The sequence below is a fragment of the Dicentrarchus labrax genome, unplaced genomic scaffold (assembly GCF_905237075.1).
Source record: "Dicentrarchus labrax unplaced genomic scaffold, dlabrax2021, whole genome shotgun sequence".
NCBI lineage: Eukaryota > Metazoa > Chordata > Actinopteri > Moronidae > Dicentrarchus > Dicentrarchus labrax.
In genome coordinates this window covers 18,152,362-18,163,001 of record NW_026136703.1, presented here as the reverse complement: position 1 = coordinate 18,163,001, position 10,640 = coordinate 18,152,362, and the positions used below count along the sequence as shown (strand labels likewise).

The window sequence follows — 10,640 nt, the reverse complement described above, 5'->3', positions numbered from 1 at the left end:
TTCTTTATACACCATGTATTATTGATTGGATACAGGGAAGCAATTAATCATTCATTAGTCTATGAAATGTCACAATATAGAAAAGGTGGCCTTTTTTTTGTTTTGTCCAACATGTGACAAAACAGAGAAAGGCATCGAATCCTCACATTTGAAAAGCACTTTAAAGAAACCCACATAAATGATTGACAAAATTGACTAAATGATTAACTGCTTCTGCTCTAATCTGATGCACACTTATGTAATTATTTTCCTTCTTCAACTTCATGTTTTTGTTTGAAAAGCTATGAAGTTCTGAAAGCTGCTGCATTTACAGTAGCTACAAATGTACAATATCAGTGGTCTGTATTTCTTTAATCCAACAAAATGGAACATACAGAACATCTTAATCTTCATGGTTGACAACCTGAAGAGTTAAGCTACAGGTTGGTATTTCTCCCCAGTCTTTATCCCAGGGTATTAACTTTCAACACACTCAGCCAACTCCGTGCATTAGCGGAGCTCATCATAAATCAAAGACACACAAGTCCTACGCATGCATCCTGTAAGTAAACCAGTATCAAAATAGTAATTAAATAGAAGTAGAAAGAAAATTTAGAACATGATAAACTATAAAAGAAACAATCACTTTTCAAAATATGCACAAAACATTGACAATGTTTGCAAGCAAGCTACGCAGCCCTTCACATGTTAACTGTGAGGCCCGAAAGAGAACTGTTCAAAGACAACTCAGACATTTCAATGTCCACTGTCTGTCTAAAGCTCCATCAGAGCTTTTATGTCATCAATGCGAGATGTTTTCCTATCAGTGTTCGTGGGGCCGAAAGCCTTCTCCACCAGGTCCTGCTTCTTCCTCTGGATCTTCACCATGCTCTCCTCCACTGAATCTTTCACAATGAACTGCAGCAACCGACAAAATACAAAATATAGTCAGCGATCTTTTTCAGCCTTCACGGTGTAACATTACACACAGTACAGAAACTACTGAGGAAAATGTGATGCCTCGTCACAGACAGGAAACGCACTCCCACATACAGAGTTCTAGTTTTCTGACCTTGGTGACGACGACCTTCTTCTTCTGTCCCAGACGGTGGCAGCGGTCGATACACTGCTCTTCAGTAGCAGGATTCCATGCCTAAAACACACAGTTACACTTTCAACATCAGTCTGTTTTTCTATTTATTGCTTTCTTGGTGATCAACTTATTTAGTAGATGACGGCCTAAACAAAAGTGACACAATAGTCATATGTATATATGTGAAATTGTGCTTCTGCTACTTCTGCAGGAAATCTTAACACAAAATAAAATCTGAATATATTCAATAATTTACCCTTTGTCACGGCTACTGTCAAAATATCCCAATATAGCGAAACAGGGAAAAAGTTATCAAAGCAAAAAAGTACATGTCCTGGTCTGAACATTTTACTTTATTTACACACTTAGGCCACGACTCATGTTTTTAAATTTTAAAGTGTCAGCAAACCTGTAGTGACAATGCACTGTATATAGCCATGTAAAACCCCTTCAGCATGCACCAAACAATGGTTGTTCAGTATGTGTGAATGTGTCTGGTTCCTGGCCAAAATCAGTACTTACAGGGTCCATCAAGAAAACACGAGAGGCAGCGGTCAAGTTAAGCCCCACCCCTCCAGCTTTGAGTGACAGAAGCATGATGGCAGGGCTGTCGGCTGCAGAGCTCTGAAACTCCTGGATGACTTGAGCCCTCCTCTTTTGGCTCATGTTGCCATCCAAACGCACAAAACTGAAACCATGCTCTCTAGCAAAGAGGAGGGAGGACAATGGAGGCGAGTCATAAAATAACACAACAAATAATTAAATGAATGAAATCTAGAAATTCTCCACTCAAAAGTTGCTGGAGCCTCAACTGTAAATGTGTGCATTACCTGAGTGGAGTCTCCAGTACGGTGAGGAAGCGTGTAAACTGAGAGACAACCAAACACTTAATGCTGCTGTCTTCACATCGCAGCCTGAGCAGATTTCCCAGCAGCGCTTGCACCTGAAGGCACAGAAACAGGATTTAAAAGGAGGAACATCACTGTCACTTTGCTGAAGAAGATGCTTTGCGTGACCTCTGAGCGAAAAGGGGAAAGAGTCACAAAAAACACCAGGATCAGAAGAGCTACTAAATCAGTAATAAGTTGAGACTCCAAAAGTCAGTCCAGTACACCTCATTCTCAAGGCCTTTTGAGTTGGCTCTCAACTGAATACAGATGTGTATGGAAAGATGGAATTCAGGGCAATTTTGTATTTGAGCATTTTATTTTCTGCTGAGAAGAAAAAAAGAAAAGAATGTTAAAGCAATGGATGTAAGAGGATACTAAAATGATTTGTAGGGAACTTAAAATGAAGGATTTTACACAGCACCAGAACATCTTGCAAGTCCAACTTCAACTCAAGCACATTTCCTTTTAAGGTTTAAAAAAATAGTGTTCTGCATTTTTGAGAGGTCTACACAGTGTTGTTACTATTTTTACCCCTAGTTTATTCTGCAGACTACGTGCAGTGTACCTTTGAGCTTGTCCTCCACTTCTCAGAGTTTGTACTGCTCTCTTCCTCCATTTCGTCCTGAGGAAACTCCACCAGTTCACTGGTCTTGATCTCACTTCGACAGAGAGGACAGCGTGCCTTTTCCTATGCACAGACAGAGCACGGATAAAAGATGGATCTGTTAATAATTGGCAGTTAAATAACCTATTACATAGTAATTACAACTTTCCTAACTGTCCAAAGAGAATTGGATTACAAACCGGAGTTGTCTGCTGACGGCAACACATGTACCTGCTCATTGCTGATAACCTGGGCGATGCAGGGTCGGCAGTAAACATGGGCGCAGCGTGTAATGACGGGCAGACGGACGGAGTCCAGACACACAGAGCACTCCTCGTCAGAGCCGCTGGCCAACACCAACCGCAACTTCTCTATCATACGCTCCCGCAGCTCTGCAGGCGTTGCTGCAGCACCTAGAAGCACAATATTTGATCAATTTGCAAGTATAAATTATGCCAGACGAAAGAAATCTAACTAAAACACACACGCTTAGCAAACTGTCCTTTATACTCTACATATCATGTACATAAACTGTACAGAAACTGATCTGGCAAACACCACAGAAGTAAACCTGACTATATCGATCAAATAAATCATTAGAAATCTTCAGCATGATTGTTTGCTTATAAAGTGACCCCAGGGTTCAGAAGCTATACACTACCCAAGTCTGAGGATGTTTTTGCCAGCAGATCAGGGTGGCAGCAGTACTGTCGAAGCCTCATCAGGATAGCCAAGACATCAGCATAATTCCTCAAGACTGTCCCTTCAGCTACATATCTACGCACACAGACAGTTAAGACAAATTAAACAACAGTTTACAGTAAAAAGATAATAACATCCCTGTGACATCTAACATAAAATCTATGAACAACCATATGTTCTGTCAAAATGGTTTCATCGGCTAATTGTTGCTCATCACTTTTATCAGGATGTTAAATTTGCACATGTACTTGCACATGTACTTACACACACTGACACATACCTGCCAATGGTGTTTTTTCCCTCATTTCGTGCCAGCTCATACTCCTCTCGCTCTGGCTGGCTCAGCTCAACCTGCTCCACACACACTGTCTTCTCAGGCAGAGACACGAGAGGGCGCCCATTCACCTCACTGCTCTTGGTCCGCCGCAGGGTGATGCACTTCACCAGGGTCTGAAGGTTCCTGCATACAGTATGAATTGCCTGAGTTTATTCTGTAATCTGATGTCTGATTATCAGCAGTATAATAATAATAATAATAATAATAATAATAATAATAATAACAACAACAAAAACATAACAAATGCATATTAACCAAAATTACAAACTTTCATCCAAAACTCACTCGAACTGACTCAACATAGTTTGTTAGCACATCTAGTTAACCTATATAGTGTGTACACAGACTTCTACTGTCTAAATAGACAAAAAGTGCAACCAGAACAGTCCCTTTGGATTAAAAAAAACAAGTGTATCTGTTAATTAACTAGCTGTTTGTTAATCACTAAAAGCTGTGATCTTTGTAGTTTTGCTGTGCTAAATACAACAAACATTTGCTTGATTAGGGCCTAGCATCGAAAGGTCGCAAATAAATGCCTTATCGCAAGTCAGACAGTGTACAGGAGTTTATTTGCAACTTTTAATTTACTCATCCCTCTCCTACGCAACTGTCTCATGAACCAGTGTTGGCAGTAACTCCAATTCCAAACTACATTTGGCTGTAACTAGTAAAGTAACAAGTTATGTAAAATAACACAATTGCGATACTGAAATTTATATTTCAGGTGATGGGGGAGAGGCAACATGAGGAAGCCTAAGTATGCATAGGGAATACACCACAGTGTATCTGAGAGCACTCACTGAAGGCCGGCCCTGTCTCCTTGAGTAACAGGTCTCTGGATCACTCTGTTCCACCACTCTTTCACATCAAAGGGCTTCAGACGCAGGAAAGCCAGCAGCATCCACAGGTCCTTCACACTGTTCTGGATAGGAGTACCTGGACGGGATAGATAGTCAGTCAGAATGATTATTTGCGGTAGACATTGATCACCATGCCTAAGTATATTTATATGTTGGATCTGTGAGTGTGTTTGTGTGTTAAGGTGCAATAATACCTGACAAAATCCAGCGCCGCTGAGTTTTGAGGTCAAGCACAGCTTTACTCATCTGTGCATTAGGGTTTCTTATAACATGCCCTTCATCCAGTACAACCCTCAGCCAATTGATTCCATGGAGGGGACTCTTATTCTGAAAGGGAAACACACACATAATATGAAACATACAGTCCAGGTTTCAGGACAGACATTAATTTGCTCCCATTAGAGGATTTTACTTATCAAAATAAATCAACACACCATCATATTATGGTTGTCTGTAGTCTGTTTTTCTGTGTGTGACCTGGCTACACTCACCCCAAAGTCGGCAGAGAGGACGTTGTAAGTGGTGATCACCACGTCCTGAGAGGAAAGAAACTTTTTGCTCCTATTGCGATCTGGGCCGTAATACAGATACACGTTTAGCTTCACGTTAGCACGTACATGTTGCTCAAACTGGTCCTGCATGGACAGAGGAAGAAAACATAACACATGCTGACTTCAAGGATGGAATGATACCATTTAATGTGGCACTGCAGACAGAATTTTACAAAATGAACACAGATTGTTTGCCTACAGAATGTAAAATATTATATTAATGTTTCTCTTGCTGTTCAATGACACCTTGTGTTGCATTCATTTATTTATTTTTTAACTAAGAGTAGCCAGAAGCCTCCCTTTCTTTTTATTCATCTGAATCAAGGTACTTAGCAGAACAGTATATAAATGAATTCAGTGAGAGGATGTGTCTTTCTGTGTGTTTTCTTATGTAACAATGTATTCCTACCAGCCAGTTGCTAATCACCGAGAGCGGGCAGATGATGAGAGTCGTTCTGGCTGATAAGTCATCTGCAGTTTCAGTGATGGAGGATTCCACACCTACACATAGAAAAAGATACACACAGTTTAGCACTGCATATAACTTTCATTCACTAAATTAACACAGTACAAGAAACATACAGTGAGAAAATACACTGTCCGAACTCACTTGGGGTGGGAGTGGCCTTCTTGGCAATCTTCTTCTTCTTTGAGCTTATATCTGATGCTGAGCCACCGAGTGCTGCAGCAAAGTCTAGATCCTCAAGAAATACTGGAGCTTCTGCACAGTAAGCACACAGATGAAGGATATTGTTAATTTAAAATTTAAAAACACGAATTACATATTATGGTGCACATATACAAAGACTAGGCTTGTACCTTTATTGGGCTTTCGCTTGGTGGCTTTCATTTTCCCTTTGCTCGTACCTGTAAGCGGAAGAGTCAGGAAAAAATAGCATGAACAGACATTTACAAATTAAAAGCTGATATACATGAAGACGACAATCAATTCTTACTTTTATCTGACTTGTCCACAATCGCTACTACATCTGGCAAATCAACAGAGATCACCTCCACCTGAGGACTGACCCACACAGGAGAATCTCAGGTTATGTAAGAGAAAACTTAACTCACTCCCGTGAAGAAAGTAAGCCATTGGAATAAAATTCACCTAAATCAATAATACCATTGATGGCCCAAACATTACTATATTTTACAGACTGACGGACAACATATGTATTTCCAGATGCAGTAAGTCATTTGAATTCTTGCTTTTACACATGATCAAATTATGCAGTTTTAATAATACATGAGAAAACACACATTACTGACAATACAATCAGAGCAAGTCAAATTCAGTGAAATCCCACTTACAGGTCTGAGCTTAGAGAACCAGCTGCTGCATCACTCACTCCTGCTCTATCTCCTGCACAGCTGCTTCCTGAAACAAAGACACCACATTGTCTCTCTCCTGTTGGTGCTCTGTTTTCTTGCATGCAAGCATGTGCACATTTACACACACACACCCTCATGATGAGAGATAAGGGAAAACTGAGGGGGAAAAATAAAAATCAATGAATCCGCAGCAACTAATTTATTGAAAGTTGAGAGCACCTTGCAGTTTGGAGGCCTTCTGTGCTTTAGTTTTGGTTTTCATTGGTGAAGACTTCTCCTCCTGCACACATGTAAACAAGCACTTAATAAGGATTGAACACAAGTCACTCAGACTGCATTCTGATTGAAAAAACAAACAAACACATTCATGCACTGCTACACTTACACATTCCTCCACGGGCAGGGGCTTTCCTTTGTGAAAGTTGGTGAGGATCAGAGCAATCGTTGTCAGAGTTTTTCCCTGGAAAACACAAACAGTATTGATTCATGTCTGCTTTGATCGCAGCAGACTTTTATGGTAAATTGACAGTTTTAGTTTTATCTTTCCTTCTTTTAATTGTAGATACATCACGTTAACCAGCCTGAATTGAACTAAAACTGAACAGTTTTCGCTACAATATACAGAAATTCAATTTTTTTTTTTTTTTTTACGGAAATGATATTACATCACAGAACAGTCTAAAATTAACACATTTCGCAAGTGTGTGTGTGTGTGTGTGTGTGTGTGTGTGTGTGTGTGTGTGTGTGTGTGTGTGTGTGTGTGTGTGTGTGTGTTACTCACCAGTCCCATGTCATCTGCCAGTATTCCCCCACGAACTCTCTCTGGTATTTCTTTCGCAGAGAAACACGTGAGGCTGTTATAGTACAGTTCACCTCTCTTCTCCCAGAAGGGTGGCAATGCAGATTTGTTTTCTCGAGCACACATCCAGGACAGCGCCTGCTTCTGGTGGGGCAGGAGAGGAGTACCCACAGCCTGCAGAGACAATGGGCCTAATGTTCACATTAAAGCTGCACTTCAATAGAAATATACCGTAACTATTATTTGGGGTGCAAGGAGGTGACAACACAGAGGTCAGGTGTGAATTTGGGTGAATGTGACCTGTACTGTAAAGCACTTTGAGTGGTTGGAAGACTAGAAAGGCACTATGTAAGTGCAAAGTACAAATTTACCACTTGCTGACATCATTTTGCCAAAATTTAGCTGATGCTTTTATCCACAGTGACATACAATGTTTCCAATTTTAGAATAAGCTCCAGTTTCTAAATCAGCAGCATAATAAATGACCAGAAGCAATGAGTCTAAGCTAAAGGGCTCCAATAATATTCTTGTAAAACAAACCCTTTGTTTTTTTACATTTTACATTTAGTGGATATAGTAAAAAATAATCTGAGATTAAAAACAATATTCAAACAATAGGAAACAACATGCAATCATTAGTTAGTGACACACTGAGAGAGGAACAGTTGAGACCACAAACAGATACACAAAATGCAGACAGCTAAACAGATCAGATACATACCTTGGCTGCTTCTTTTTCTCCATCTATACTCTCCATCAAGCCTTCAAATAGGGTGTCAAATGCATTCTTCAGCTAAAAGAAAAAAGTTTTTTTTTAAAAGTGTTAAAAAAAAAAAAGGTACAACTGCTGGCTTAAGCCTTAATTTTACTGTTTCACAATGTTTAAAAGCATGACTGCAAATGTAAAGTACTTTAACATAATTTTAGCATAAAGCAACAACAATGAATTCTCTAAGCACCAAAAAGTCCAAAAAATAGGGAACTTTAGCATTAAACACACAATGTGACTAGACATTAACATTACCGGGTGCAGATGACATGGTTAAATTTATTTTGTTTTAATATGACAGTTGAGTAGATCTAAAATAATAATAATAATAATAATAATAATAATAATAATAAATCAGAATCAACTGTCAAATACTGACAGGAAATGAGAAGGATATTGTTCTGTGATTTTACTTAACAGACCAAAACAAATGTACATTGCATTTTTGCTAAAATAAATACCAGATATTGTATAGATGTTGTGCTATACTGTTAATAATACATTCACTAAATCTAAGTAGATTACCTCCTCTGCAGTTAGTGGGATGGTCAAGCCTTTTTTAGATGCCAATGCACCTTGACTACTATATGGTCCCTGATTTGCACCTGAAATCAAACACATACAGGTGTAAACTCACGGCATTAACAGTGTAGTTAATGGCTATGACTGAAAACCGCCAATTCTAATGCAACAATGTGGGTTACATGGATAAATGTGAGTTGGTTTTTTTTGCATTCGTACCTGTTGGTTTGCTTCCACCCATGTTTAGTTTATATCCGCGACGTGCCATGGTTTCTATCACAGCAGTTTTGTTCTCTTCTTTTCCCCAGAAGGACAGCATCACTGGCATGTTGAATGAGTTTTTCGTCCCTGAGTGTACCACCCTGAATAGTTAAAACGACAATAAAACAATAAAAATATGAAAAAGGAGTAAATAAAAAGTAATGAGATACAGGTATTTTTTGGGGAGAAGATTTCAATAGCAGACATTTTAGTCTTTCTGACATCCAACATGTCAGCAGGTCAATAACAACCTACTCACCCTTCTACTTTAGCCAAACTTCTGTCCATGACGCTGGCCATAGCTGCTGCCAGCTCTCGTTTAATATGACCCACTTGGTTGCCATAAATGTTGGCGACCATCACTGCATTGGGGTCGTATGGATTCTGGGGCTGTCGCACTAAACCGACCATTTCCCCACGATTCACCTATCCAGAGAGTCAAACACAGACGATTTTAAGGTTTTGTCCATCTATATCAGCACTATGTGGCCAATCTGTGGCAGTTCTGTTTCGTCTCCTCAGTGATTCAGTGCACTAGAGGAATAAAGGTGACACTGATTGATCCTCACCACCCCTGTGTAGTATCTGAGGCCAACAACAGTGCCCTGCAGACTGCCGAACAGCACGCTGCCGTCTGCATCGGGCTCCTCAGCCGCTGTATCTCTGATGGCCTGGGAGAGAGTCTCTGCAGTGGTCTCATGGCGGTCCGTGAAGAGGTCCACCTCAGTGAACCTGTTGGAACCAAACCTCCACCTGTGGGAAAACATGCCACCTGCAGCACACACAAAGACACATCTTTACAGCCACTAAAAAAAAAGGAGGAAAGTTAAGACAGCTGGGAGCACCTTCTCAACAGCCAACACACACACACCTGTCCTTTGGGTGCACAGAGATGGTGCTGCAGGAAAGTAGAACCAAGTAACGTAACAAACTACTTTACAAACAGCAGTCAGTTGCAGTTTGTAAGTTCAAAGATAGCCTAGTTATAACGTAAATGATTACTAAGTTGAGACGTGAGCCGTACTAAAATAAAAGAAGTTGCACCACGGAGATATGATACAACTTAACTCTAAGTTACCCCTGCCCTGAGGGGGTGTAAATCATAAAATGTATTGATATATGTCATTATCTAACTTAACTTACTACGATACGCTACGAAGCCATGTGGCTCATACCAGCAGGAAAGCGTACGGTAACCATGGTGATGACCACTTGCCTCAGGTATGACTTTAGTTTAGTTAAACCCTAAAAATAATATAATAATAGTGGTGCAACCCAGTTTTAGTAGCTGGTTTAGTTAAACTAACTAGTAAGCCTCTAGTGTCGACTTTACACCATAATTAAAGAGATAACTTCTACATAGCTGGTGCAACCCAGTTAAAGTTTACGCGCAGTGAACAACCATTAACGTTATTCCTGTTGGTTAAATCTCGCTGAATAGTTAAACAAGCTACCCCAAAAGACATAATAATAATAAAACACAGGCTTATCACACTCGTCGCTTCATTTCATAGCTGTTACGATAACTTAGCCTGATGTTAGCTAGCTACTCAGTTAAACATTACTAACTCGTCTGGAAATGTTTTGTAGCGTTAAAATAATATAATATTAAATAATTACAGAGTGTGTAATTTGTCTGTTACGTTAACAATGTCGTACTTGCTTCTCCTCCGCGGTTGTCAACCTTGTTATCGTCTCTGCCGCGGTGCTGGTGTTTGTTTTCGCTGGCCGCAACTCACCACCATCATCCCGCTGGCTGCCGTTTTTACCCGCCCTTTGCTTTTCGCCGTGCTTCGCCCAATTAGCGCTACGGAAGCCGCGAGATTTGGTTCCGCTTCCTCCCCGCCAGGCTCCTCCCCTAAGCAAAGAGCCAGGCTAAGAGTGCTTGGGGAAAGAGACAGGAATTAAAGTCTGTGTGGTATAAGACGATATCGGTTT

The 10,640-nt window shown here is 40.2% G+C and overlaps 1 protein-coding gene across 2 annotated transcripts; it reads right to left on the bottom strand.

Moving 5' to 3' along the window:
• Positions 1 to 334: 334 nt before the first annotated feature.
• On the bottom strand, positions 335 to 10,558 carry hltf (helicase-like transcription factor). Of its 2 annotated transcripts, none has more exons than XM_051396379.1 (25): positions 10,362 to 10,558; positions 9,272 to 9,474; positions 8,962 to 9,128; positions 8,661 to 8,803; positions 8,445 to 8,524; positions 7,872 to 7,943; positions 7,133 to 7,324; positions 6,737 to 6,811; positions 6,571 to 6,631; positions 6,331 to 6,397; positions 5,973 to 6,040; positions 5,836 to 5,883; positions 5,627 to 5,737; positions 5,426 to 5,517; positions 4,957 to 5,100; positions 4,660 to 4,792; positions 4,406 to 4,541; positions 3,549 to 3,728; positions 3,228 to 3,343; positions 2,798 to 2,979; positions 2,528 to 2,650; positions 1,903 to 2,015; positions 1,595 to 1,775; positions 1,052 to 1,132; positions 335 to 897 (listed from the first exon to the last, which is right to left on the bottom strand). In XM_051396379.1, exons 2-25 carry the CDS (start codon positions 9,467 to 9,469, stop codon positions 754 to 756), a joined length of 2,907 nt encoding a protein of 968 aa, XP_051252339.1. In that variant the 5' UTR covers positions 9,470 to 9,474; positions 10,362 to 10,558; the 3' UTR covers positions 335 to 753. The 2 variants fall into 2 exon arrangements, with proteins under 2 accessions (XP_051252339.1, XP_051252340.1); XM_051396380.1 differs by having other exon boundaries at positions 10,346 to 10,506.
• Between the last annotated feature and the right edge of the window lie 82 nt (positions 10,559 to 10,640).